Below are 27,469 nucleotides of genomic sequence, written 5' to 3'. Positions count from 1 at the left end.
GCCAGGACTGGCAGCTATGCCCATCTCTGCCTGTCGCCGGCGGCTGGCCAGCTCCAAGCCAGTGCCCACTGTTTACCCGGGTGAGGGGAAGAGCAGGACCTGCCCCGCCCTCCCACGTGAAGCCACTGGGGCCGGAGCCAGCTCTTGGGGCTACAAAAGGACCCTGCCCACTCAGGTCCTTCCCTAGACGCTGCCCCGGGGCCTTCTCCCCTCCCTCCGCAGGATGGGTGTCGCCAGCAGGATGCTGGCCCCGCTCTGGGCCCTGGCCCTCGCCCTGGCCTGTGCCCAGCACGTAGGTAAGGCTCCCACTGAGCGGCTTCCAGGGCTGGTCCTGACCTGGCAGCCCAGGGGCCCCCCACTTCCTGGGGCGGCTCTGGGGCTGGGAGGGCGGCAGACAGCTCCGCGGCCTGACCCCAGCCCCGGGGAAGCTGGGCTTGTCTGTGAGCGGCTCCCAGGCTGGACCCCGGCCCTGCCCCTTGCTGTCTTGTGGGTGCCAGCTTGTGGGTTTGGGGGTCCCTTGGACGCTGTGGTGGCCCACGTCAGGGAGGGGCCTCTGAGGCTGAGCCGCTCCCCTGAGGTGGGGGAGAGGAACCCAGCATCTCTAAGCCCCCAACTGCCTCCCTGGCCGGCGGGCATGTCCATCTGTGCTGCTTTCCTGCTGCCTCTGCCCCCACCAGACCTCCTCTGAGCCGGTCCTCAGGGCCCTGGGACCCCTCACGCCCCACGTCACCAGCTCATTTTCCCTGTCTGGGTCTTGAGAGGGCCCTCCAGGGGACCTCAGCCTTGGGGAGTGGGTGTGATCGAGAGGTCCACGCCGTGGGGACGCTGGGGAGAGGCTCCTGGACCCCCCGAGGCCCCTCCCACCCAGGTTTGCACCTCCGGCCTCTGCGTCCCAGAAGATGGCTGGGTCCTGCACAGCTGTCAGGTGACAGCGTGCTCCTGGAGGAGCTGCCCTGGGCAAGGGGACAGCATTCCTGAGGCCCTCAGCACCATGGGGACCTCGGCATGCGTGCCCGCACCCTACCGTCCCCGGCCTCCTGCCTCCGTGTGTGGGGCCAGTCTCTGCTGGCTGCTCCTGGGGCACCTGCGTCACGGATGAGTGTGGACTGTCCCCTGCGAGGTCAGGGGCAGGGCCAGGCAGCCCCACCGCACTCGACTCCGCACCCCCACATCCTTGCCCGGGACCCTGGTTGTCTCCTGACGTGCTCAGGTGACCCGCAGCTTCAATCGTCTCAGGCTGTCCGTGCAGACATTCGTCCCTGCCCTTGTCCGTGCAGACATTCGTCTCCCCGCAGGGAGAACCCGCGTGAACAAGGGGATAGTAGAGGAATGCAGGGCTGTGGGTGGTGCCATGTCAGGGCTCGGGGAGCCCCGAGTGCTCGTGGGGCAAGCGGGGAGAAAGCTTGTACAGCGCGTGAGCCTGTTGCGGGCGTCGTGGACAGAGACTCCCCCCCATCCCCAGCCCTGTGCAGGGAGAACCCCCACCAGTTCTGGGCCCTTCCGGGGCCCGTCCCTCTCTGTCCCCTGTCTCCTGGCTCAGGCCCAGCGCCCTCGCTCTTCCCATAGGCCAGGCCCAGGGCAGCTCTGTGGAACACAGCCACAAGTCCCCAGAACTTCATGTCCCCCAGGAGCTTGGTGGTGAGTTGACCCCCACCTGTTAGTGCGGTCCTGCCCCAGCCCCTCGGGGCCAGAACTTGGGGGCCCGGAGGACACCCCAACACACAGCCCTGGTTCGTTGCCTGCAGCCCCCGAAGTCCCCTTCTGTCCCTGCGGCCACTTCAGACAGGAAGGTCGATGAGGCCCGAGCTCACAGCTCCGTCCTCCTGTCTCCCCGCAAGTCCCGGTCCCTTCGCCACAGGTGTCCCCTTGGCTGGTGGGGGGCTCTCCGGTACACCTGTGCTGCCACGCTGGGTGTGTGGCCCTAGGAGAGGATCACTCCCCCCGGCTGGGCTCAGGGAGGCTCGTCTGTGCCTGGCCTCAGCATCCAAGGGGTCGTCCTGGGCGCTGGGCACTGACTTGGCCCCGGGCAAGAGCTCTGGGCAGAGTTCCGGGCCGGAGCGCTTGCAGCCGCTCGGGACGGCCCGGAGGGAAGGTCGCCGGCCTGTGGGGCCTCAGCTCCAGCCCCAGCTGGGCGTGGTGCTGGCAGGCTTGGCGGGGGCAGCAGAGACCCCGTGTGTGCAGGCGGCGTGACCCCGCGCCCTGTCCCCGCAGGCCACCCACTCCGCGGGATGAGCTTCCTGCCCCCTCTGAGGACGGCCCCGGTGGTGCGAGGTGAGAGGGGCTGTGAGGCTGGGGGGCGGCTGGACGGGGTCCCGCTCCCCACGTGGATGGGGGGTAAGTGCTGGAGAGAGGCTGTGTTCCCCGAGGGCCTGGGTCCAAGCAGCTCCTCCCTGCCGTCCGCACCCCTCAACCCCGGGGCAGCTGCGTCCCCGGCCCGGGGCGTAGTCCGGCATCCTCTGGCCCTCCTTGGCCCGCAGCCCGGAACCCCGCGCACAACGGGCGCGTCTGCAGCTCCTGGGGCGACTTCCACTACAAGACCTTCGACGGCGACATCTTCCGCTTCCCCGGCCGGTGCAACTACGTCCTGTCCGCGCACTGCGGTGCCGCGTACGAGGACTTCAACGTGCAGCTGCGCCGCGGCGGGGAGTCCAACGCCACCACGGTCACTGCAGTCACCATGAAGCTCGATGGCATGGTCATCCAGCTGACCAAGAGCTCCATCCTGGTTAACGGCCGCCCGTGAGTCCAGGTGGTTGTGGGGGGCACATGGCGTCATGCCCGGGCAGGCCCCTGAGCGCACCCCCAGAGGCCTGAGGCTCTTTCCCTGCCCGGGGAAGTGGCCCCCTTCCTAGTTCCTCCGTGACCATGGAGCTCTGGGGTCCCCTGTCCTCTCGTGCCCGTGGTGCTGTCTGTGGCCCAGCATTCCGGTCACATTCGTGCCGTCGGGGGCCCTCCCTGGCCGGGATTAGGCCTCCATAGCCCTGTCCCGCGTGGCCTCGGGGCCTCAGCCCGGCCCTCTCTCCACAGAACTCAGCCGCCCTTCAGCCAGTCGGGGGTCCTCATCGAGGTCAGCAACGGCTACCTGAAGGTGGATGCCAAGCTGGGCCTCGTCCTCATGTGGAGCCCTGATGACAGCCTCCTGGTGAGACCGGGGCTCAGGGCCGGGGTGGGGGGGTGTCGCCGGCCCAACGGCCTCCCCAGAGAGGGAAGAAAGTGCTCTGGGCCGGGGGCTGGGGGACGGCCGGAACCCGCTGCCTGGGGCTGGTGAGGAGGGGCCAGGGAGCCTATCTCCGCTGTCACGGAGACCCTGGAGCGTCGGAGGCAGGGGTCCACGGCCTGTGGCACCTCTGTGGGGCCTGACATGTCCCTGTGGGGCCAGGCATCTGATGTGCGCCTCATTCCAGCTGGAGCTGGACCCCAAGTTCGCCAACCAGACCTGTGGGCTCTGCGGAGACTTCAATGGTCAGCCTGTGTTCAACGAGTTCCTCTCCCATGGTAAGCCCTCCCCACAGCTGCCCATGGTAGCTGGACTCCTTTCCCAGTGCTCCCTGCACTTCCAGAACCTTGGGTCAGGTGTCCCCGGTTTGCACACGCACACGCACACGCACATGCATACGCGGAGCTGCGCGCACGCCCACGCCGGCACAGACATGTCCCCAGCACGCGTGCACACGTACCTCCTCGCACCCTCAGCACCGCCTCCAAGCAGACCTTCTCCTGGTTTCTTGGGCCTCCTGCTGCCAGGAAGGGAGGTTTCATGTGACCCAGCTGGAGTCCCCCACCCCCAGGACCCCCTCGCCAGGCCCATGAAGCCCAGAGGAAGCTCACCCGCATGGGGCTGGCAGCCCCAGGGGACACGCCTGCCCGGTCGTCGGAGGGGCCCGGTGCGGGCTTGGCTGGGCTCCAAGGGCTGGGTGAGGTCAGGGTCACTCTCCGGCCCTTTGGGCAGCATGCTTCCCCGGGCTTGGAGAACCCTCAGGCCTCAGCCCTCTGCCCGTAGCCCTGAATGACTTGGGTGGTCCCCCACTTACTTTCAGACTCCCTGAGCACCTCTTCACCTAGCAGGGTGGTTGGGGGACCAGAGGCAGTGCCGACCCCTCGGGGAGCCTCAGGAGCCTCAGGGGCCTGGGGTTGTGTTCCCGCAGGGGTCAAGCTGACGGCCCTCGAGTACGGGAATCTGCAGAAGATGGACGGCCCCACGGAGCAGTGTCAGGACCCTGTCCCCGTGCCCCCGACGGACTGTGGGCATGGCACCGTAAGCCCTGGCGTGGACGGGCCCTGCTCCTGTGGGGGCGAGGGGGGTTGGCGGCCCGGAGCCCGGGGGAGGGTCCCGAGCCTGCACTCAGTGCGTGCTCCCGGCTCTGCCCCCAGGGCCCCTGCGAGGAGATCCTGACCGGCCAGCTGTTCTCGGGCTGCCGAGCTCTGCTGGACGCCGGCAGCTATGTGCAGGCCTGCCGGCAAGACCTCTGCCTCTGCGAGCACGCGGACCGCACTCGCTGCATCTGCCCCACACTCGCTGAGTATGCGCGCCAGTGTGCCCATGCCGGGGGGCTGCCCCCGGACTGGAGGAGCCCCCACCTCTGCCGTGAGTGCCCGTCGTGCTGTCCCTCCTGAGCTGGGAGCTGGGGGCCAGCGATGACGCGGCTCTGTCCTCCCTCCACAGCCCAGACCTGCCCCCCCAGCATGCAGCACCGGGAGTGCGGCTCACCCTGCGCTGACACCTGCTCCAACCCGGAGCACTCCCAGCTCTGCGAGGACCACTGTGTGGACGGCTGCTTCTGCCCTGAGGGTGAGAGGGGCCTCCCCGGGCATCCCACAGAGGCAGGCTGAGCCCCTGGGTCCGAGGGCGGGGCGACCTGGGCCCAAGGTCGGGTCCCCTCCACTGGCTCAGGGGTGGCCCCTGCCCAGCACCTGCCCCGTCCATGGCCTGCCTGCTTCTGCAGGGACGGTGCTCGACGACATCGGCCAGACCGGCTGCATTCCAGCATCCCAGTGTCCTTGTGTGTACAATGGGGCCACCTATGCTCCGGGGACCAGCTACGCCACAGACTGTACAAACTGGTAGGACCCCAGACCCTCCCGCCTACAACCCCGGACATGGCCTGGGACGACTCAGGGGCCGAGGCCCAAGGGCTGGCTGTCCTCTCTTCCTGCGGACCCCAGGCGTGCCCAGGGCTCTCCACGCAGACACCGCCAGGCGCCGGTCTAGGCGGGGATGCAGGTGGGCCTGGGCCGGACCTGTGTCCTCCGGCCAGTGCACAGGCTGGGGCTGGATGCCCCCAGGGGCGGCACACGCGTGGTCTCTACCGTCCACAGCACCTGCTCCAGAGGCCAGTGGAGTTGCCGGGAGCTGCCGTGCCCAGGCACCTGCGCGGTGCTGGGGGGCGCCCACATCTCCACGTTCGACGAGAGGCAGTACACGGTGCACGGGGACTGCAGCTACGTGCTGGCCAAGGTGGGACCTGGGCCTCGCGCCTACCCGGGCGGCTTTGGGCCACAGCCGTGCAGCTGGCCCACCCCTGCCCGGGCTGCTGGGTCTGCTGCATCTGCGCCCCAGCTCCCGGCGCCACCCCACAGGGTGTCCAGGGGTTAGAGGCGGCCGGGGGCGGGCGCCTTTGGGCAGAGTGTGAGGACCTGTGTCTGTAGCCCTGTGACAGCAGCGTCTTCACTGTGCTGGGAGAGCTGCGGCGGTGCGGCCTGACGGACACTGAGACGTGCCTCAAGAGCCTGACGCTGAGCCTGGACGGAGGGCACACGGTGAGAGCAGATCCGGGCGTCGGGGGGCAGGGTGAGAGCAGATGCCAGTTGAGGGGAGTCTATGTCCCTCATGGCAAGTGACCTCTGCCCAAGCCCTTGATCCTGGCATGGCGGTGGGTGAGGGGGATGTGGGCTGAGGACCTCCCGGCCCACAGGCCTCTGCATGAGAGTCCCCCAGACAGAACCACTCCGGGAGGGGCACCGGGGCCTCCACACCCGCCCCACCAGCCCTGGAGGGAGGGACCAGGGCTTCACTGGAGCCAACTTCCCCTGTCCCGGTTTAGTTTTATTTTTATTTTGTTTTTCCGACTTCCCTATTTCATACAATCACTTGGGTTTTTACCGGAGAGAATGCTCGGCCCTGCAGGGAATCGTGGACAGACCAGCTGAGCCTGAGGCAGAACTTGGCTCCTCCGTCAGCCCCTCCTCGTGGGAGCTCGTGGCCCTCCGGGGCAGAGGCCCCGCTGGCACGTGTCCCGGGGCCACCCTGACCTGCTCCCTCCCTGTGCTCTCAGGTCGTCACGGTCAAGGCCAGCGGGGAGGTGTTCGTGAACCAGATCTACACCCAGATGCCCGTCTCGGCGGGTAAGGACGTGGGGCCTGCCCCCTTGGAGGGTCCCGGCCGTCCCAGCCCACTGAGGCCTCGGCCCCCGTGTCCACAGCAAACGTCACGCTCTTCAGACCGTCCACCTTCTTCATCGTGGCCCAGACCAAGCTGGGCCTGCAGCTCACCATCCAGCTGGTGCCCGTCATGCAGGTGTTCGTGAGGCTGGGGCCCGAGCTCCGCGGCCTCACCTGCGGTAAGAGGGGCCGCCCGTCCTGGGAGCCGGAGCCCACTCCCGGCAGCCGGGGCCCCCGGCGCCTCATGCCGGCCTCTCGCCGCAGGCCTGTGCGGGAACTTCAACCAGAACCAGGCCGACGACTTCCGGACCCTCAGCGGCGTGGTGGAGGGCACGGCCGCCGCCTTTGCCAACACCTGGAAGACCCAGGCCTCCTGCCCCAATGTCAAGAACAGCTTCGAGGACCCCTGCTCCCTCAGCGTGGAGAACGGTATGTGGGTCCCCGCGGCCACAGGCCTGCCCGGTTGCCGGTGACCCCAGGCCGCAACATCCACTCTGGCCTGGAGGAGGCCTTCAGGGGCCAACTCACCAACGCGTTTCCCAGTGTGGCCATGGAAACTTCTGGAAGAAGGGAGCAGTGTGTTGTGGGGGTGGTGAAGCCTGCACCGGCGTGCCTGCTGGCCACAGCAGGGGACGACTGTCCGCCTCGCTGACCGCCCTTGTTGCTCTGTCCGCAGAGAAGTACGCTCAGCGCTGGTGCTCCCGGCTGACCGACCCCCGCGGCCCCTTCGCCCAGTGCCACGTGGCCGTGAACCCGGGCACCTTCTACTCGGTAACGCAAACCCACCAGCCTCTCTGCTCCGCACGCAGCTGTCCTCGGTGCGGGGACAGGGGCTTCTCCAGGGTCCGGCCTGGTCCTGAGCTCCAGAGCTCATCCGTGCCTCCAGCCCTGTAACCAGGCATAGGGTCGACGACCCCTGAGGGCTTGTGGCCCACCAGGCCCTGGAGTCCACATGAGAAATCAGTGGTGGCCGAGATGCTCTGGGGTCCGAGGGCTGGAAGGGCTGGCCCCTGCCGGGTCCCCGAGAGGAGGGGCTGTTGTTCTTCCAGCACCCGCCTGGAGGGGGCTTGTCTGCGGAGGGCGTGGGGGCCCCAGGTGCGGGCTCGGGGAGGGTCCTAGGGGAGCCGGGGCGGCCGTGTGGGGGACGCTCACGGCGTGTGGGTGACGACGGCCCCATCCCCAGAACTGCATGTTCGACACGTGTAACTGCGAGAAGAGCGAAGACTGCCTGTGCGCCGCCCTGTCCTCCTACGTGCACGCCTGCGCGAGCAAGGGGGTGCTGCTCCGCGGCTGGAGGGACGGCGTGTGCGGTGAGGGTCCCCACCCCCCAGCAGAACACGTGCTCCTGGGCCCCTGTCCCCGGGTGGGGCTTGGAGGGCTGGAGTGCCCGGCCTGGGACCCTGACGCAGGGGCAGGGGGAGGCGGGGGCGGGTGATGGCAGCCGCTCCGTCCTGACTGCCTCCTCCTGCCTGGCGTCCCGCAGCAAAGCCCATGGCCACCTGCCCAAAGTCGCTGACCTACCAATACAGCATCAGCACCTGCCAGCCCACCTGCCGGGCCCGGAGCCATGAGGACATCACCTGTGGCATCAGCTTTGTCCCCGTGGATGGCTGCACCTGCCCCAACGGCACATTCCTGGACGAGGCAGGCAAGTGCGTGCCGGCCACCAGCTGTCCCTGCTACCATGAGGGCTCTGTGGTCCCCAACGGGGAGTCGCTTCATGAGCGTGGAGTCATCTGGTAAGAGCCCCTCCTGGATGGGGCTGGTAGGCAGGGCGGCTAGGCCGGGGAGACCCTCTGACCACCCTCTTGTCCCAGCACCTGCACACAAGGCACGCTGACCTGCATCGGAGGCCAGGTTCCCACTCCAGGTGAGTCTGCGGGGAGGGAGGAGCGCTCGTGATCTCCAAGTTTCTGGGTGGATGGCCAGACCCCCACATCAGTGTGGCTGCTGGGTGTGGGGGGTTTCCCTCTTTGGCCTGATCCGCGCCCCCAGGCACGCCACGCATATGCACCATGAACACATGTACACACCGTGGACACACGTGCCCCGCACACACGCACGTGCATCCCGCTGGCCGAGCCCCAGGCTGGCGGCACAGACTCGGCTGCTGGGACACGCTGTGTGCGGCCGTGACTCTCAGAGCCAGCCTGGCGGTGGGTGGTGGGACCCTGAGTGGCCTCTAACCCCCCAGTCTGCACCCCGCCCATGGTCTTCCTCGACTGTCGCAACGCCACGCCGGGGGCCTCTGGGGCCGGCTGTCAGAAGAGCTGCTTCACTCTGGACATGGACTGTGTGAGTGCCCTTTATGGCCTGGCGACACCGCGTGGGCATCAGCCCATGTGCCCTCGCGGGGTGGTCCCGGGAAGACCACTGCCTGAGGGCTCCCTGGGCTCAGTGCAGGCCGTGGTGGGGGCTCAGCGGTCGACCCCCAGCCCACTGAGCCATGTCCCCTGCACCCCACAGTATAGCCCCCAGTGTGAGCCTGGCTGCGTGTGTCCCGACGGGCTGGTGGCCGACGGCGAGGGCCGCTGCGTTGCTCCGACGGACTGCCCCTGCGTGCACAACGAGGCCAGCTACCTGCCCGGCCAGACCATCCGGGTGGGCTGCAACACTTGGTACGCGGTGGGGGGGCTCCCTGCCATGGGGGGTGGGACCCCGGCCTCTAGGACCGACCACGGTCTCGCAGGGACCTGCCCCACCCCCATTCCCCACGCCCAGCTCGGGCCTGACTGGTGCCCCCTGCCCCCAGCACCTGCGAGAACAGGAAGTGGCGGTGCACAGAGGAGCCCTGCCTGGCCACCTGCGCCGTGTACGGGGATGGCCACTATGTCACCTTCGATGGGAGGCGTTACAGCTTTAGCGGGGACTGCGGGTACACGTTGCTTCAGGTACATGTCCCGGGGGCTCCCTGGTCTTCCTGTGGCCCCGCCCCCAGCGGCAGGACGACCCCCCCACCTCTCGGGGCACCCCAGCCCCCAGCGGCAGGACAGCCCCCCACCTCTCGGGGCACCCCCACCCCCAGCGGCAGGACGACCCCCCACCTCTCCCCAGGACCACTGCCGCGGCAATGACACCACTGGGACCTTCCGCGTCGTCTCTGAGAATGTCCCCTGCGGGACCACGGGCGTCACCTGCTCCAAGGCCATCAAGCTGTTCCTGGGGGTGAGCGGGCGGCCGGGTAGGGCTGGGCCCCCCTGGAGGGACGCCTGGGAAGTCGAGCAGGCACAGGCCTGAGCGACCACTTCTGCACAGAGCTTCGAGCTGAGGCTGAGTGAAGGCCGCGTGGAGGTGCTCGAGAGGGGCGTGGGGCAGGAGCCCCCCTACTCCATCCGCCAGATGGGCATCTACCTGGTGGTGGACACTGAGGCCGGCCTGGTGCTGCTGTGGGACAGGAAGACCAGCATCTTCCTCAAACTCAGCCCTGAGTTCAAGGTGGGCCCCGTCACCCCCCCGGAGGGCCCGCTCTCGCCCCAGACCGTGCGGGGTGGCAGGAGGCCCTCCGCTGCCTGAGCCATGTCTTGTGGCTCCCGGGACACCCTCACAAACGCGGGGCTCCTTCTCGTGTTCTGGACCCTGGAAGTCCCATCCAACTGTTCCGGGGCCCACTTCCTCCGGGGGCTTTGGGGGAGGACCCCACCTGCCTCCTCCAGCTCCTTGGGCCCCAGGCGACCGTCCAGCCTCGTGTAACTGTCCTCACTCCTGTGTGTGCCCACATGTCCTCAGGGTCACAGGCCCCGTGTCGTCAGCCCACCCCCACCCAAGATACCCTCATCTCTGCTGGACCCCATCGGCAGGGGTCCTATCTCCACATGAGGCCACGCTCCTGGGTCCTGAGTCAGGACCTGTGCTGGTCTTTGGGGAACACCACGTAGCCTACAGTGCTGCCTCTCCTGTTCCCTTTCCTCCGGGAGGGGCACCACCATGGCCCCGTGGGCTGAGTGGGGCCGTACATGCTGAAGGTGTACTTGGGGACCCCTCCTCCTGGGGGTGGACGTGGGCCCCAGGGGAGCGAGTGGGGTCCCAGGAGGCAGGGTAGGAGGCTCGGGCTCCTCCGGCACATGCCTGAGCCCCCCGTGCCGCCGCCCCCCGTCTGCAGGGCCGCGTCTGCGGGCTGTGCGGGAACTTCGACGACAAAGCCATCAACGACTTCACCACGCGCGGCCAGTCCGTGGTGGGCAGCGCCCTGGAGTTCGGCAACAGCTGGAAGTTCTCCCCGGCCTGCCCCGACGCCCCGGCCCCCCGCGACCCCTGCACCGCCAACCCGTACCGCAAGTCCTGGGCCCAGAAGCAGTGCAGCATCATCAACAGCGCGACCTTCGCCGCCTGCCATGCCCACGTACGTGGCCCTTCCCCGGGGATAGCACCTGGGGGCCGCCGTTTAGACCAGCCCGTGGTCAGCTGCTGTCCCTGAGCTCTCGGGGATGCCACCCCAGGCTGGGATATACCACGGGCCTGACCCCCAGGAGCCCCAGCCCCCGGATCCGAAGCCTCTTTCCCCCGCCAGGTGGAGCCCACCAAGTACTACGAGGCCTGCGTGGGCGACGCGTGCGCCTGTGACTCGGGGGGCGACTGTGAGTGTTTCTGCACGGCTGTGGCCGCCTACGCGCAGGCCTGCCACGACGTGGGTGTGTGCGTGTCCTGGCGCACCCCGGACACCTGCCGTGAGTGTCCACGACACGTGGTTGGGAGGAGGGGCCGTGGGGAGGGGCAGAGGAGTGTGGGGTCAAGGCAGGTCAGCCATGGGCTGGACGGGAGGCCGTGGAAAGCTGGGTGGAGTGGGGGAGTGCTGGAGGGTGTGGTCAGGGGACACGTGGCAGAACGTTCTGGAACTGAGAGGGCTTAACAGAGCCCCTACCTCCCACGCTGTCGGAACCTGGCTGGACTGGGGTGTCGCTAGGGAGCTGCTCCGGCCAGAGCCCCCACCCCAACGGATGGCACCCCTGAGAAACCAGGGGACCTGCGGCTGCCTCTGACCATGGCATTCGAGGCCCCGTCTGGGAGGCACAGCGGAGGGAATGGCTTGAGAACAGCCCATGAGATGTGGGGGAAGGTCAGGGTGCAGGGGGAGCTTGCCTGGCTCGCGTGGGTCCCCGAGGCTGTCTTCCCGAGGGCAGCACTCTGCATGGGGCCGCCAGGTGGCTTGCTCCGGGTGGGAGCTGGCCCACTGAGCCTGCCTACTGGCCCGCAGCCCTGTTCTGTGACTACTACAACCCCGAGGGCCAGTGCGAGTGGCACTACCAGCCGTGCGGGGCGCCCTGCATGAGGACGTGCCGGAACCCGGGCGGCCGCTGTCTGCACGACTTGCCGGGCCTGGAAGGTGAGGGCAGGGGCTGCTGTCCGGGGGCTTCTGGCTGGGCTGGACGCGTCTCAGCCCCTCAGGGTCCCTTTGTGGGTACAGCTCCACGCGCCCACTGTGCCGTGCGCGAGGCCTGGGGCGGGGGGCTGAGCCCAGGCCACGGTGGGGAGGTGGTCAGGCAGGCAGTGTGGCTGGCACTCAGCCTCTCTGGACCGCAGGCTGCTACCCCAAGTGCCCGCCTGCGGCCCCCATTTTCGACGAGGACCGGATGCAGTGTGTGGCCACGTGCCCGACCCCACCCCCGCCACTGCCCTGCCGCGTCCGGGGCAAGTCATACCGGCCTGGCACGGTGGTGCCCTCCGACCAGAACTGCCACTCCTGGTGAGCCGCACGCCCATGGGGACTCCTCCTTCAGACTGGTGGGGGTGGTGTCACAGCCTTGAGGTCCTGAGGTCTGGCTGGGAGCCTCCCTGGTGCAGAGTGGGGGTGGGCAGCCCGACGGGTGGTGGGGGGTGGGATTGAAGCAGGAGCTGAGTCATGACGTGGAGCAGAGGCCTCGGAGAGGAAACGGCCGTCAGAAAGTCACCGGGGTGTGTGGGTGTCAGACGCCCACCTGCGTCACTCAGCGATCGGAACGGGCTCCCGGGGTGGGTGTGGCCTCGGGCTCCGTGTGCCCCAGCAGGGGCAGGGGTGCCCTACACCCACCCCCCCCGGCTCACTTCCTCCCTCCCGCCACTAGCATTTGCACCGAGAACGGCGTGCAGTGTGCCTACGACTCTGAGGGTGAGCGGCGGGGGGCCTTCCTGGGGTCTGGATTCTTGGGGTGCCCACCTCCCCCCAGCCCCTGACGTGCCTGGGCTTGTCCTCACAGCCTGTGTCTGCATCTACGACGGACGGCACTTCCGACCGGGGGACGTCATCTACCACACGACGGACGGCACAGGGGGGTGCCTCTCTGCCCGCTGCTCCGCCAACGGCACCATCGAGCGGGGCGTCTCCCCCTGCAGCGCCACCAGCCCCGCCCCACCAACCACCTTCTCCTTCTCCACGTCCGCACCCGGTAAGGCAGACGCACGGGGGCACCGTGCAGGGCTGTTTCTCTCCCCGAGAAGGCAGGAGCCTGCCGTCCCTGGGAAGGGCCAGCTCAGCCCGTCTCCCTGGCAGGACTGCTGTCCTCAGGGCCACAGTCAGGACTAGGGCCCCCGGCAGAGGGCGGAGGCCGGCCTCTGGGAGGAGGTGCACGGAGTGTCAGGCACCCTGACTCCTCTCCCTCCTCTGGGGCATCCTAGAGCCTCATCGGACCTTCCCGCAGGAGGGCTGGTTCTGCTCAGGGCCTGCGGAGCGGGCTTTCCCTACCTGAGCGCCCTTCACCAGCTCATTCAACTGCTGTGGGCTGCACATGCGCCCTGTGCCACGCGTGTCAAAGGGGCTTGGTGCTCCCACCCCGCCAAGCTCCGTCGCGAGTGGAGATAGCCGCACAGATCGACATGGCGAGGCCACAAGCAGCTGGTGGGTGGGAGGCAGGGACTGCGGATGAGGGGAGGTCCCGGGACCCCGCGAGACTCAGCCTTCCGCCTTCTCTTCTGTCCTCAGTCGTGAGCTCAACACGTCCGCCCCGCACGTGCCACGACTGTGGCAAGAGCACAGTGCCCACGGGCACAACCCCCGGCACCACTGTCCAGCCTCACCAGGCCTGTGGGGAGGAGTGTCAGTGGTCGCCGTGGCTGGACATCAGCCGTCCGGGCCGAGGCACCGACAGCGGCGACTTCGAAACCCTGGAGAACCTCCGCGCCCATGGGTACCAGGTTTGCGCGGCGCCGAAGAAGGTGGAATGCCAAGCTGAAGAGGCCCCCGGGGTGCCGCTCCAAGTCCTGGGGCAGCATGTGGAGTGCAGCCCGACGGTGGGCCTGACCTGCTACAACCACAAGCAGACGTCAGGGCTCTGCCACAACTACCAGATCAGGATCCTGTGCTGCTTCCCCCGGACCTGCTCCCCCTCCAGCAGTCCGGCCCAGACCACCCCTCCTGCAGCTTCAGGGAATACAGAAACAGGGCCCACACGAGAGGTTAGCGGGGTCTCATCTGTGCCGACAGAGCACAAAATATCCCCAGCCACGGTCGCTGCAACTGGCACAAGCATTCTCTCCACAACTAGTGAAACACCTGCTCCGGGTGCTACTGTACCAGTCCAAGCGACTGCTACAACCACCCCAGGTACCCCTACACCTGCCCCGGGGACCACCACGACCCCACCAGGTACCCCTACACCTGCCCCGGGGACCACCACGACCCCACCAGGCACCCCTACACCTGCCCCGGGGACCACCACGACCCCACCAGCTACCCCTACACCTGCCCCGGGGACCACCACGACCCCACCAGGTACCCCTACACCTGCCCCGGGGACCACCACGACCCCACCAGGCACCCCTACACCTGCCCCGGGGACCACCACGACCCCACCAGCTACCCCTACACCTGCCCCGGGGACCACCACGACCCCACCAGGCACCCCTACACCTGCCCCGGGGACCACCACGACCCCACCAGGCACCCCTACACCTGCCCCGGGGACCACCACGACCCCACCAGGCACCCCTACACCTGCCCCGGGGACCACCACAACCCCACCAGGTACCCCTACACCTGTCCTGGAGAAAACTACTCTCTTGACTCTGACTCCGATGCCAATTTCAACAACACACGAGCCTTGTTTGAAACAGTTGTGCACATGGACCCACTGGATTGACAGCAGTTACCCTGAGCCGGGTATAAACAGTGGAGATTTTGACACTTTTCCTAATTTGAGAGCCAAAGGCTATAAATTCTGTGCAAAGCCCAACAACGTGGAGTGCAGGGCAGAGTTCTTCCCGAACGTCCCACTCGAGGAGTTGGGGCAGGACCTGATCTGTGACAAGAATGTGGGGCTGCTTTGCCTGAACAAGAACCAGCTTCCCCCAATCTGCTACAACTACGCGATCCGCATCGAGTGCTGTGAGCAAGTAGATGTGTGTACGAGCACCCCACACGCCGGCTCTTCGGAGGTCACACACCCAACCCCGAGGGACACGGAGACCCAAACACAGCTGACTCGAAACACCGGAGTTGCCTCGTTGCCGACACAACATGGCATTGCCAGCTCGGCGCCTGTGCACCCGGCAGCCAGCACCACGCCTAACACATACAGGGTATCCTCACCTGTGACTGTCACCTGCCAGCCACAGTGCACGTGGACCAAGTGGTTTGACGTGGACTTCCCGTCCCCGGGACCCCACGGAGGAGACGTGGAAAGCTTCAGCAACATCATGAGAAGGGGAGAGAAAATCTGCCGCCGGCCCGAATACATCTCGCGGCTGGAGTGCCGGGCCGAGAGCCACCCCGAGGTCAGCATCGAGAAGCTGGGCCAGGTGGTGCAGTGCGACCTCAGCAAGGGCCTGGTGTGCCGGAACCGGGACCAGGGAGGCAATGTCGGGATGTGCCTCAACTATGAGGTCCGGGTGTTGTGCTGTGAGCCCCCAGAGCACTGCACGACGCACAAAACTGTCACAGTCCCTCACACCCCAAGTATGAGCCCCACCAGCCTAACTGAGACAACCGTCCACCTGGTGACTTCCCACTCCACCTCTGTGCCAACAAGCAGCCTAACCAAGGTGCCAGAGACCAGCTCAACCCCTGTGCCAACAACCAACCCAAGATCTGTGCCAGAGACCAGTTCAACCTCTGTGCCAACAACCAGCCCAACCTCAGTGCCAGAGACCAGCTCAACCTCTGTGCCAACAACCAGTCCAACCTCAGTGCCAGAGACCAGCTCAACCCCTGTGCCAGCAACCAGCCCAACATCAGTGCCAGAAACAAGCTCAACCACCGTGCCAGCAAGCAGCCCAACCTCGGTGCCAACAACCAGCTCAACCACTGTGTCATGGACCAGCCCAACATCCGTGCCACCAACTGGCACAACGTCTGCTCGTACAGCCAGCACCACCCCCGTCCACACACCTGAAGCAACCCACTCTCCTCCTGTGACTGTCACCTGCCAGCCAAGGTGCATGTGGACCAAGTGGTTTGACGTGGACTTCCCGTCCCCGGGACCCCACGGAGGAGACGTGGAAAGCTTCAGCAACATCATGAGAAGGGGAGAGAAAATCTGCCGCCGGCCCGAATACATCTCGCGGCTGGAGTGCCGGGCTGAGAGCCACCCCGAGGTCAGCATCGAGAAGCTGGGCCAGGTGGTGCAGTGCGACCTCAGCAAGGGCCTGGTGTGCCGGAACCGGGACCAGGGAGGCAATGTCGGGATGTGCCTCAACTATGAGGTCCGGGTGTTGTGCTGTGAGCCCCCAGAGCACTGCACGACGCACAAAACTGTCACAGTCCCTCACACCCCAAGTATGAGCCCCACCAGCCTAACTGAGACAACCGTCCACCTGGTGACTTCCCACTCCACCTCTGTGCCAACAAGCAGCCTAACCAAGGTGCCAGAGACCAGCTCAACCCCTGTGCCAACAACCAACCCAAGATCTGTGCCAGAGACCAGTTCAACCTCTGTGCCAACAACCAGCCCAACCTCAGTGCCAGAGACCAGCTCAACCTCTGTGCCAACAAGCAGCCTAACCAAGGTGCCAGAGACCAGCTCAACCTCTGTGCCAACAACCAGCCCAAGATCTGTGCCAGAGACCAGTTCAACCTCTGTGCCAACAACCAGCCCAACCACGGTGCCAGAGACTAGCTCAACCCCTGTGCCAACAACCAGCCCAAGACCTGTGTCAGAAACCAGCTCAACCACTGTGCCAACAACCAGCCCAAGATCTGTGCCAGAGACTAGCTCAACCCCTGTGCCAACAACCAGCCCAAGACCTGTGCCAGAGACCAGGTCAACCCCTGTGCCAACAACCAGCCCAACCTCTGTGCCAACAACCAGCCCAAGACCTGTGTCAGACACCCACTCAACCCCTGTGCCAACAACCAGCCCAATATCAGTGCCAGAAACAAGCTCAACCACCGTGCCAGCAAGCAGCCCAACCTCAGTGCCAACAACCAGCCAAACCACTGTGTCACAGACCAGCCCAACCTCCGTGCCACCAACTGGCACAACGTCTGCTCCTACAGCCAGCCCCACTCCCTTCTACACACCTGAAGCAACCCACTCCCCTCCTGTGACTGTCACCTGTCAGCCAAGGTGCATGTGGACCAAGTGGTTTGATGTGGACTTCCCGTCCCCGGGACCCCACGGAGGAGACGTGGAAAGCTTCAGCAACATCATGAGAAGAGGAGAGAAAATCTGCCGCCGGCCCGAATACATCTCGCAGCTGGAGTGCCGGGCCGAGAGCCACCCCGAGGTCAGCATCGAGAAGCTGGGCCAGGTGGTGCAGTGCGACCTCAGCAAGGGCCTGGTGTGCCGGAACAGGGACCAGGGAGGCAATGTCGGGATGTGCCTCAACTATGAAGTCCGGGTGTTGTGCTGTGAGCCCCCAGAGCACTGCACGACGCACAAAACTGTCACAGTCCCTCACACGCCAAGTATGAGCCCCACCAGCCTAACTGAGACAACCGTCCACCTGGTGACTTCCCACTCCACCTCTGTGCCAACAAGCAGCCTAACCAAGGTGCCAGAGACCAGCTCAACCCCTGTGCCAACAACCAACCCAAGATCTGTGCCAGAGACCAGTTCAACCTCTGTGCCAACAACCAGCCCAACCTCAGTGCCAGAGACCAGCTCAACCTCTGTGCCAACAACCAGTCCAACCTCAGTGCCAGAGACCAGCTCAACCCCTGTGCCAGCAACCAGCCCAAAATCAGTGCCAGAAACAAGCTCAACCACCGTGCCAGGAAGCAGCCCAACCTCGATGCCAACAACCAGTGCAACCACTGTGTCACAGACCAGCCCAACCTCCGTGCCACCAACTGGCACAACGTCTGCTCCTACAGCCAGCACCACTCCCTTCTACACACCTGAAGCAACCCACTCCCCTCCTGTGACTGTCACCTGCCAGCCAAGGTGCACGTGGACCAAGTGGTTCGACGTGGACTTCCCGTCCCCGGGACCCCACGGAGGAGACGTGGAAAGCTTCAGCAACATCATGAGAAGAGGAGAGAAAATCTGCCGCCAGCCTGAATACATCTCGCGGCTGGAGTGCCGGGCCGAGAGCCACCCCGAGGTCAGCATCGAGAAGCTGGGCCAGGTGGTGCAGTGCGACCTCAGCAAGGGCCTGGTGTGCCGGAACCGGGACCAGGGAGGCAATGTCGGGATGTGCCTCAACTATGAGGTCCGGGTGTTGTGCTGTGAGCCCCCAGAGCACTGCACGACGCACAAAACTGTCACAGTCCCTCACACCCCAAGTATGAGCCCCACCAGCCTAACTGAGACCACTGTCCACCTGGTGACTTCCCACTCAACCTCTGTGCCAACAAGCAGCCCAACCTCAGTGCCAGAGACCAGCTCAACCCCTGTGCCAACAACCAGCCCAAGACCTGTGCCAGAGACCAGCTCAACCTCTATGCCAACAAGCAGCCCAACCTCAGTGCCAGAGACCAGCTCAACCCCTGTGCCAACAACCAGCCCAACCTCAGTGCCAGAGACCAGCTCAACCCCTGTGCCAGCAACCAGCCCAACATCAGTGCCAGCAACCAGCCCAACCTCAGTGCCAGAGACCAGCTCAACCTCTGTGCCAACAAGCAGCCTAACCAAGGTGCCAGAGACCAGCTGAACCTCTGTGCCAACAACCAGCCCAAGATCTGTGCCAGAGACCAGTTCAACCTCTGTGCCAACAACCAGCCCAACCACGGTGCCAGAGACTAGCTCAACCCCTGTGCCAACAACCAGCCCAAGACCTGTGTCTGAAACCAGTTCAACCTCTGTGCCAACAACCAGCTCAACATCAGTGCCAGAGACCAGTTCAACCTCTGTGCGAACAATCAGCCCAACCTCGGTGCCAGAGACCAGCTCAACCTCTGTGCCAACAACCAGCCCAACCTCGGTGCCTGAGACCAGCTCAACCTCTGTGCCAACAACCAGCCCAACCTCAGTGCCAGAGACCAGCTCAACCTCTGTGCCAACAACCAGCCCAACCTCAGTGCCAGAGACCAGCTCAACCTCTGTGCCAACAACCAGCCCAAGATCTGTGCCAGAGACCAGTTCTACCTCTGTGCCAACAACCAGCCCAACCACGGTGCCAGAGACTAGCTCAACCCCTGTGCCAACAACCAGCCCAAGACCTGTGTCAGAAACCAGTTCAACCTCTGTGCCAACAACCAGCTCAACATCATTGCCAGAGACCAGTTCAACCTTTGTGCGAACAACCAGCCCAACCTCAGTGCCAGAGACCAGCTCAACCTCTGTGCCAACAACCAGCCCAACCTCGGTGCCTGAGACCAGCTCAACCTCTGTGCCAACAACCAGCCCAACATCAGTGCCAGAAACAAGCTCAACCACGGTGCCAGGAAGCAGCCCAACCTCGATGCCAACAACTGGCACAACGTCTGCTCCTACAGCCAGCACCACTCCCTTCTACACACCTGAAGCAACCCACTCCCCTCCTGTGACTGTCACCTGCCAGCCAAGGTGCACGTGGACCAAGTGGTTCGACGTGGACTTCCCGTCCCCGGGACCCCACGGAGGAGACGTGGAAAGCTTCAGCAACATCATGAGAAGGGGAGAGAAAATCTGCCGCCAGCCTGAATACATCTCGCGGCTGGAGTGCCGGGCCGAGAGCCACCCTGAGGTCAGCATCGAGAAGCTGGGCCAGGTGGTGCAGTGCGACCTCAGCAAGGGCCTGGTGTGCCGGAACCGGGACCAGGGAGGCAATGTCGGGATGTGCCTCAACTATGAGGTCCGGGTGTTGTGCTGTGAGCTCCCAGAGCACTGCGGTCACACTTCAGTGACGCCAAGCTCAGCCCCTCCGGAGCATATGTCCGTGGTGTCCAGTGTGCCATGGCCGAGCTCCACCGCTCCGGCCAGCACCACGTGCTTCTGCAGCGTGTCCGGCAAGCTGTATCCCGCAGGTATGTGACTCGTGCATGTGGTGTGGTGTGTGTGCTGCCTTGTCTCCTGCTTTCTGGTCTATGAAGATGCCATTGCTATGGGAGAGGGGAGGGGTCGCTTGTCACTGACTCGGCCACCATCATCTCTGGGTGCGACCTAGCCATCTTTGTGTATTTCTTCCGTTTACTTCTGAGTAGAAAGGCCTCGTGCCTTGTCTGCCCCTGGGGTGGATGCCGAGCATGGAAGAGTGTCTCTGGGCCGTGGCTCCCCCCGCAGGACAGCTCTGCTCACCCCCGCTTGACCGTTTCTCTCGCAGGATCCATCATTTACCAACAGACTGACCTCGACGGCCACTGCTATTATGCCACATGCAGTCTGGACTGCCGTGTGGTCCGGCAGATGGACCAGTCCTGTCCCAGCAGCGTGGCACCTCCTGCCCCGACCACCTCCCAGCCTGGCTCCTCCCCTTCGGCCCCCGTGCCCATCACTACGCAGGGGTGCCCAAATGCAGTCCCTCCAAGAATGGTAACTCCCCATCTGCCCTTCTCAGATGCTGGTGCAGGGACCCCTGGCGCCTTTCCGGGGGTGGAAAGTTAGCTGCAGGTAGGCTGAAGCCAGCTGGCTGTTGGGAAGCAGCCCGTGGTGGTCCTCCAGGGCTGCCCAAAGTGGGCGCCGCCTGGGGAGCCAGGAGTGTGTGCAAGCAGCCGGCGATGGGCGCCCGGCCGGTGGCTGCAGATGGGGCAGCCTGCGGTGGGGTGCGGGGTTGTGTCCGAGCTCCATGGGGCGTGGGGGCCTGTGGGAGAAACAGGGGGGCAGGGGTGGGGAAGGTGGGTCCCATCCCGACCTCCTGTGACTCCTGCTCCCCCCTGGGTCCAAGACTGAGCACTGTCCTTCCCCCACAGAAAGGCGAGACCTGGCCCATGCCCAACTGCTCTCAGGCCACCTGTGAGGGCCACGGGGTCATCACCGTGCATCGGCGCGAGTGCCCACGGGCGCAGCCCCCGACCTGCGCCAACGGCTTCCCCCCTGTGCAGGTGGCCGACCAGGACGGCTGCTGCCCGCGCTATCAGTGCCAGTGTGAGCAGGGAGCCGCTGGCGGGTGGGATGGGCGGGGCTTCCGGGGTGCGGGGCATCAGCGGATGGGCGGGGCTTTGGCGGAGTGGGCGGGGCGGACGTGGGTGAGACCCTAGGAAGGACTTCCTGACAGCGAGGCAGGGGACAGAAGGCCCCGGGCCTCCACCAGGGCAGCGAGTGGAATGCTGCCCAAACCCCAGGGCCCCGTGGCCGTGTCAGGTCGGAGGAGGCCCCGCGTAAGGCCGGTGCGCGCCCGCAGGTGTGTGCAGCGGCTGGGGCGACCCCCACTACATCACCTTCGACGGCACCTACTACACGTTCCTGGACAGCTGCACCTACGTGCTGGTGCAGCAGGTCGTGCCCGTGTACGGCCACTTCCGCGTGCTGATCGACAACTACTTGTGCGGGGCGGAGAACGGGGTGTCCTGCCCGCAGTCCATCATCGTCGAGTACCGGGGGGACCGCGTCGTGCTCACCCGCAAGCCCGTCCTCGGGGTGATGACCAATGAGGTAGGGGACCCCGGGGCTGTGCCCTGCGGACGGGGCCGGCTTGGGGACGGGGCCGGCTTGGGGATATGCCTTATTCTGCCTCGTCCTTCACCCTGTGTAGATCATCTTCAACGACAGAGTGGTCAGGCCCGGCTTCCAGAAAGATGGCGTGAGCGTGTCCCAAATCGGCATCAAGATGTACGTGACCATCCCTGAACTTGGCGTCCAGGTCATGTTCTCCGGGCTCATCTTCTCGGTGGAGGTCCCTTTCAGCAAGTTTGCTAACAACACGGAGGGGCAGTGCGGTGAGTCCCGGCCCCACCGGGCTCTGCCTGCAGCTGAGGGTGTCCGTGTGAGGGGGGTCACGCTGGGGGACACCCCTGGGGGCCGCACTGTCCGCCGGGATGCAGGCTGCCTGAGTGGCCCCGAGCCTGCAGCCGTGTCTGCTTTCCAGCTGCACTGAGAGCACCCGGTCCCCACAGCAGAGGGCCCAGCCACACACCTGAGGCTCACACCTGTCCACCCTGCAGGGGAACTGTCTGGCTTCTTGGGGGGAACAGGGAAGCGCCTAGGATCAGGTCCCACAGCCAACCCGCCGAGTGCTGCCCTGAGCATCAGGACCCCACTCCCAGTTCAGTGACCCCGCGGCCCACGGGTGGGCTGCGCTCGGCGGTCCCCTGACGGCCCGACACCCGCCCCCCCAACCCTAGGCACCTGCACCAATGACAAGAAGGATGAGTGTCGCCTGCCTGGCGGGGCAGTGGCGGCCTCCTGCTCTGATATGTCCGGCCACTGGAAGGTGACGACACCGCAGCAGCCGTCATGCCACGGGCCCTCCCCGACGCCCACTGCAGCCAGGCCCGCGCCCTCCCCAACCCTGTGCTCCTCGTCGCCAATCTGCCGGCTGATTTTGAGCAAGTGAGATTTGGGGAGGGCCCAGGGAAGGCAGCCCCCCAACCTCACCCTCGGGGTGGGCAGGACGCGTGGGCCTGTGGCGGCTCCCGAGGGAGCAGGGTGTCGGAGCGGGAGGGCGGCAGAGAGCCGCGGCTCACTGCTGGGACCCTGGGTGCGGGGGTGGCTGAGTGGGTTGGCTCCTTCTGTCTGACTGTGGGTCTGGGCCCATGTGCTGCGGTGGGCCGTCCTGCTCGGGGCACGCAGGCCGCGGGCAGAGCCCGAGCTGCCCCCCAACCCTGCGCTGCTGGCCGTAGGGTCTTCGAGCCGTGCCATGCGGTGATCCCCCCGCTGACGTTCTACCAAGGCTGCGTCTTCGACCACTGCCACGTGACCGTCTCCGACGTGGTGTGCTCTGGCCTGGAGCTGTATGCGTCCCTCTGTGCCTCCCGTGGCGTGTGCATCGACTGGAGAAGCCACACCAACCACACGTGCCGTGAGTGCCCACCCGGTCCTGGCGAGCGGCAGCCGCCGGCATGCGGCCAGGGCACAGACGCGCCAGGCGGGCCAGTAGCTGCAGGGCTTCCTGGGCCGGGGAGAGGGGAGGGGAGAGATAGGAGGGAGGTGGAGGGGTAGACTGGCCTCAGGGCCGCGTGTACTCAGCTCCAGGAGAGAAGGGAGGAGCACACCCATAGGGTGCCCGGAGCCTGGAGTGCGGGGCTGGGGGTGGGGCCGAGGGGCCAGCTTCCAGCTGCAGGCCAGTGTCCGGCCCTCAGCACGTGCCTGGGGACAGGGCCTGGGAGTTTGCTCTGAGCAGATGCCCTTGGCCTCAGCTGTGGCCTCTCCCTGCACACAGCGTTTGCCTGCCCTGCCGACAAGGTGTACCAGCCGTGCGGCCCGTCCAAGCTCTCCTACTGCTACGGGAGGGACAACGCCAGCCTCATGTATGCACCAGCGTCTCCCTCCGGACCTACCCCGGGGCCCCCAGGCTGGCCTTCTCCTAGCTTGGAGGGCACAGGCCAGGCCAGCCCCTCTGCTGTCCCCACAGGGCCTTACAGGATGCCGGCCCCATCACGGAAGGCTGCTTCTGTCCAGAGGGCTTGATGCCTTTCAGCACGAGCTCCGAAGTCTGCGTGCCCACAGATTGCCACAGTATGTTGCCATGGGTGGGGCTGGGGGCCGGCAGGTGCGCCAGCACCAGCTGCCCCCTCGGATCTGGGCTTCCCAGCCAGATGCTGGGGCTTTCTGTCGTGGCCTGGGACTGCCTGGGCCGCCACTATGAGTCCAGTCCCTGAAAGGCTGGGGCTGCCACTGCCTACCTGTGGCCTCTCTCTTTCCCTCCAGGGTGCCTGGGGCCCCATGGGGAGCCTGTGGAGGTGAGTGTGGCCAGCTGGCGTGGGGGTAGGGCATCCGCTTAGTGCCAGAGCCTCAGAGGAGGAGCACAGAGGGGGCTCTAGCTGAATGTGGGGGCGTCCGTACGGGGAGTGCCCGCTCCTGGGGTGGTCCTGCTCCTACGTCCGCTGGGGTTCCTTCCTGCTCCCCTCAGACGCAGGGAGCTAGAGGTGGTCACCCACCTGGCATCCGCCCACCCCATCTCCCACCCCTGAAGCCACTTCCCCCAGTTTCCTCCGGTTCCCCCTGTGCCTCCAGGGTCCCCCTCTGGCCCTCAGCTGTGGGCTCCCACACCCCTGTGGTCTGGCTGCTGTTGTGCCCAGACAGGCCAGGGCACAGCCCTGGGCTTACACACGCTCGTCCTGCAGCCCGGCCACACTGTCAGCGTGGGATGCCAGCGGTGCACCTGTGAGAACGGCACATGGACCCTGAGCTGCCGGCCGCAGCCCTGCCCCCTGCCCCCAGCCTGCCCCGCGCCCGGCTTGGTACCTGTGCCTGCGGCCCCCCAGGCCGACCAGTGCTGTCCCCAGTACAACTGCGGTGAGCCCGGCCTGATGCCCACAGGCCCTCGGCTGAGTGCCGGGGGCCACGGGGTGGGGGGCACAACCAAGGGGACCACACCCTTCCGCCCCCCACTAAGGCCTCCGCCGGTGACCCCCCAAAAGACAAACTCTGGGGAGGGTGTGTATGCCAGGAGGATGAGGGCTCCTCTGCCCGGGCTGGCCCAGAGTGGCCCGTGCCCCTTGGAGAGCCTACCCTCCGGGTGCTGGGCCCCGCTGGAGACCCCTGGGTGCAGCACTGGGCTGGGTGGGGGCGGGCGCGTGCAGAGCGAGAGCCAGGCCCTGAGGGCCGTCTTCCCGTCCGCCGCAGCCTGTGACACCAGCTACTGCCCCAAGCCCGTGGCCTGTCCCAAGGGCTCCCACCCCATCCTGACCTACGAGGAGGGAGCCTGCTGCCCCCACCAGAACTGCAGTGAGTGCCAGCGACCTCCTGGCGGGCCGGGCGCTATGGAGGGGAAACGCACTGGGGGTTCTCTGCGGCTGGGGGGGCGCGGCTGCGGCATCGCTGCCTGGGCCCCGGGGACCAGCCACCCCGGTGACGCTTATGGCCCCCGCTGTTCTGCGGGCTGGGGTGTGTTGGGCCGGGCGGAGGGGCGAGGCCGGTCCGTGAGCCCGTGCGTCCCCCCTGCACAGGCTGGAGCGTCTGCAGCGCCAACGGCACCTTGTTCCAGGTAAGAGGGTGCGGAGGTCAGGACCCCGGGGGCATCCGTGAGCCCTCCGGGGACCACAGCCCACAGCCCAGGGTAGTCGAGGCTCCAGGTTGGCCGCCGGCTGGGCCGCTCCTCCGCATTGGCAGGGTGGGCAAGGCCAGCATCCCTCCCTGCCCTCCTGGATGTGATGAGGGCCCCCAACATCAGTGCCCCCGACTGGGCCCTCCCAAGCCTGTGACGTCCCGGGCACCCTGGTCTCCAAGGTGAGGGCTCCGGGGGGCCCCGTCCCCCGCCAGGAGGCGGCACTTAGGGGCACTTGGAGGGCCCGGGCTGCCTAGCGGGGACCAGGCCCAGAGGGGTACGTTCTGGAAGCTCACCGGCCTCGGCCGCCCGACTCTCCCCAGCCCGGCTCCGTGATCTCCTCCAGCCTGTGTGAGACGTGCCGGTGCGAGGTGCCCGGCAGCCCCCATTCAGACACGGCGGTGATCAGCTGTGAGACTCAGATTTGCAACACCCGCTGTCCCGAGGTGAGTGGCTGCGGTGGTTGCCCCACACTGCCGCCGGGACCGCTGGGGGTTGGGGGTGCTCAGGCCACACGCCCGCCGTCCCCGCAGGGCTTCGAGTACCGGGAGCAGAGCGGGCGGTGCTGTGGCGGGTGCGTGCAGCAAGCCTGCGTCCTCAACGCCACGGACGGCTCCCCCCATCTCTTCTACGTGAGTTGCAGCTGCTGGGCCTGGCTGGGGGGCTCGGCGGGGGGTTCCAGGGCCACGGAGTGAGTCCTGGGGGTGGGTTGAAGCCACCCTGCCCTGCCCAGGAGCTCTGGGGAAGCCGGGGCGGGGCCAGGTCCCACCCCTGCCTGGACGGGGGAGCTGTGAGGTCCCCAGTGGCCGCAGGGGCGGGAGTGCAGGGGCGGGAGTGCGGAACCAGCCGCCCCGGCACACGGGGGCCCCTGGGGAGCCGTCATCGCAAGGCAGGTGCCCGGCCGAGACCGGGAGGACCCCGGAGGCCCACGGGCTGGAGGCCGACACACAGCGCTCCCCTGTCCTCTTACCTTGCTGGCCGGTTCCTCCTTGCAGCCGGGCCAGTCCTGGCCAGACCCCACGAACCCCTGCGTGACCCACGAGTGTGAGAAGCACCAGGATGGGCTTGTGGTGGTGACCCGGAAGAAGGCGTGTCCCCCGCTCAGCTGTCCTGCGGTGAGCTCCGGGAGCCCATGGCCCCGCCTGGCCCACTGTGGGTCATGGGAGGCCACGGCCAGGGTCACCCGGGGGTGGGGGTGGGGAGCCACGGTTGGCCCTGTGCAGTGGCCGCAGGGGTGCCACTCACCTCTGTGGGGCACCGTCCCCTCCTGTCCATTCCTCCACTCCTGGGCCAGCGGCTGGCCCTCAAGGAAGCCCTCTTGTTGGCACAGGACCAGGCCAGGCTGAGCGAGGACGGCTGCTGTCTGTCCTGTCCTCCACCGCAGCCCCAGAACAGTGAGTGGGCACGTCCACAGGGGGGGTGGGCCATCCTACCCGTCTGGGGCGCCCAGGGGGCCCAGGGGGCCCGGCCAGGCCTGAGCCTCCGCCGGCCTTTTGTGTCACCCTCAGGGTCAGCCTGCGCCCTGTTCCACGAGCGCCAAGTCCTCCACCAGCAGGGCTGTAGGTCTCCCCGGCCCGTGCGCCTCGCCTTCTGCCGTGGCAGCTGTGGAGACAGTGTCTCTGTGTACGTGAGCCCCTCCCCCGGCCCGCAGGGGTCACAGAGCCGTCAGGGGCACAGGGGGTGGCGATGAAGGGCAGGGGAGGAAGAGCTGGGAGCCGCGATGGGCTCTGGGGTGGGCTGAGCGGCTGGTCCTGGGCGTTCGGAGGCCACGGCCTGCACCCTGGCAGGAAGCAGGCTGTTCCGAGACCACAGACTTGAGGGCCCCACCGGCGGCGTGGCAGGGTTCGCCGTGGCGCGTTGGCGGCCTGGTTGGCTGCGGAGTGTTCACACCTGGCCACGGGCGCGGGAGTTTGCGTGGCGGTCACACGCTGGCCAGAGAGCCTCGAGGACGGGTGGTGGCGACACGGGGTGGGGGCCTGGGTCTAACGCGGCCGTCCGCCCACAGCTACTCCCAGGAGGCCAACGCGCTGCGGCACAGCTGCGAGTGCTGCCAGGAGCGGCGCGTCTCCCTGAGAAACGTGACCCTGCGCTGTCCCGACGGCTCCCACCGGGCCTTCAGCTACCCCCAGGTGGAGGAGTGTGGCTGCGTGCGGCAGCGCTGCGGCTCCCACGGCGCCCTGGGCCACGGGGCAGACTCGGGGCCTGTGCAGAGCGACGAGGAGCAAAGCCAGGAGGTGGGGGGCACGGGCTGGAGGAGGGGCTCCAGGGCCACGGGCTCCACCAGTGGACTGACCAGCCCCCGTCCTCGGGGCTCCCGGCCACCCGCCTCCGGGATACACCGATAAGGGCATCCTGGCCCCTACAGCTTTGGCTCCAGGGACCCAAGCCCTGGCCCAGGGGGCCCGAGGCCATGATGCCCTGCCCACCCACCTTGTCCCTCTCGGGGGTCCAGCTGGCCCTCGGGTGTGCGGTGGCCCCGACCAGCCCTCAGGCCACTCTGGCCGTGGGTCCAGCGTGCGTTCCCAGGACTTGTGCATCACGTGAGGGTCTTAACAGGGATGGGCACTTGGACTCGTTGGGCCGGGCCGTCCGCCAGGAGGCGCAGCCTTGCTCCTCCCTTGGCCCTGGGCTTCAGGAAATGACCGTCTGGTTCATAAATACACTTGGAGCATTTTGCAAA

General features: G+C 66.6%; 1 protein-coding gene and 1 long non-coding RNA gene across 8 annotated transcripts; one reads left to right on the top strand and one right to left on the bottom strand.

Moving 5' to 3' along the window:
* The first annotated feature begins 194 nt into the window (after positions 1-194).
* Positions 195-27,469, top strand: MUC5AC (mucin 5AC, oligomeric mucus/gel-forming). Its single transcript, XM_059151769.1, has 54 exons — positions 195-296; positions 1,567-1,638; positions 2,212-2,271; positions 2,478-2,739; positions 3,028-3,142; positions 3,405-3,495; positions 4,146-4,255; positions 4,372-4,585; positions 4,664-4,789; positions 4,944-5,061; positions 5,317-5,455; positions 5,647-5,757; positions 6,273-6,342; positions 6,420-6,557; positions 6,643-6,807; positions 7,055-7,149; positions 7,562-7,688; positions 7,862-8,117; positions 8,196-8,248; positions 8,573-8,673; positions 8,845-8,996; positions 9,131-9,269; positions 9,433-9,543; positions 9,634-9,813; positions 10,478-10,717; positions 10,886-11,042; positions 11,570-11,698; positions 11,896-12,058; positions 12,417-12,460; positions 12,549-12,737; positions 13,271-15,519; positions 16,147-16,194; positions 16,291-16,602; positions 17,278-18,042; positions 18,562-18,840; positions 18,994-19,672; positions 19,969-20,177; positions 20,555-20,729; positions 20,986-21,236; positions 21,337-21,520; positions 21,926-22,133; positions 22,424-22,602; positions 22,963-23,050; positions 23,155-23,258; positions 23,451-23,482; positions 23,867-24,038; positions 24,369-24,470; positions 24,692-24,729; positions 25,113-25,235; positions 25,323-25,421; positions 25,785-25,904; positions 26,120-26,183; positions 26,298-26,412; positions 26,795-27,469. The coding sequence occupies exons 1-54, from the start codon at positions 224-226 to the stop codon at positions 27,132-27,134; spliced, it is 10,935 nt and encodes a 3,644-aa protein (XP_059007752.1). The 5' UTR covers positions 195-223; the 3' UTR covers positions 27,135-27,469.
* LOC131817908 (uncharacterized) lies at positions 15,177-18,745 on the bottom strand. Of its 7 annotated transcripts, XR_009348634.1 has the most exons (7): positions 18,381-18,585; positions 18,213-18,332; positions 17,346-18,164; positions 16,311-16,358; positions 16,215-16,262; positions 15,396-16,118; positions 15,177-15,299 (listed from the first exon to the last, which is right to left on the bottom strand). It is a non-coding gene; the product is annotated as an uncharacterized LOC131817908 (long non-coding RNA). The 7 variants fall into 7 exon arrangements; XR_009348631.1 differs by having other exon boundaries at positions 15,396-16,262; XR_009348630.1 differs by lacking the exon at positions 15,177-15,299 and having other exon boundaries at positions 15,328-15,443; positions 15,516-16,262.

This window comes from Mustela lutreola, chromosome 1 (genome assembly GCF_030435805.1).
Source record: "Mustela lutreola isolate mMusLut2 chromosome 1, mMusLut2.pri, whole genome shotgun sequence".
NCBI lineage: Eukaryota > Metazoa > Chordata > Mammalia > Carnivora > Mustelidae > Mustela > Mustela lutreola.
The sequence above is the reverse complement of the archived record's forward strand: the minus strand, read 5'-3'. Positions and strand labels throughout refer to the sequence as shown.

Coding starts and splice junctions, on each gene's coding strand:
- MUC5AC (XM_059151769.1), top strand. CDS start 224: ATGGGTGTCGCCAGCAGGATGCTGGCCCCGCTCTGGGCCCTGGCCCTC. Junction 297..1,566: donor GGCCTGTGCCCAGCACGTAG/GTAAGGCTCCCA, acceptor CTCTTCCCATAG/GCCAGGCCCAGGGCAGCTCT. Junction 24,730..25,112: donor CCAACGGCACCTTGTTCCAG/GTAAGAGGGTGC, acceptor GACTCTCCCCAG/CCCGGCTCCGTGATCTCCTC.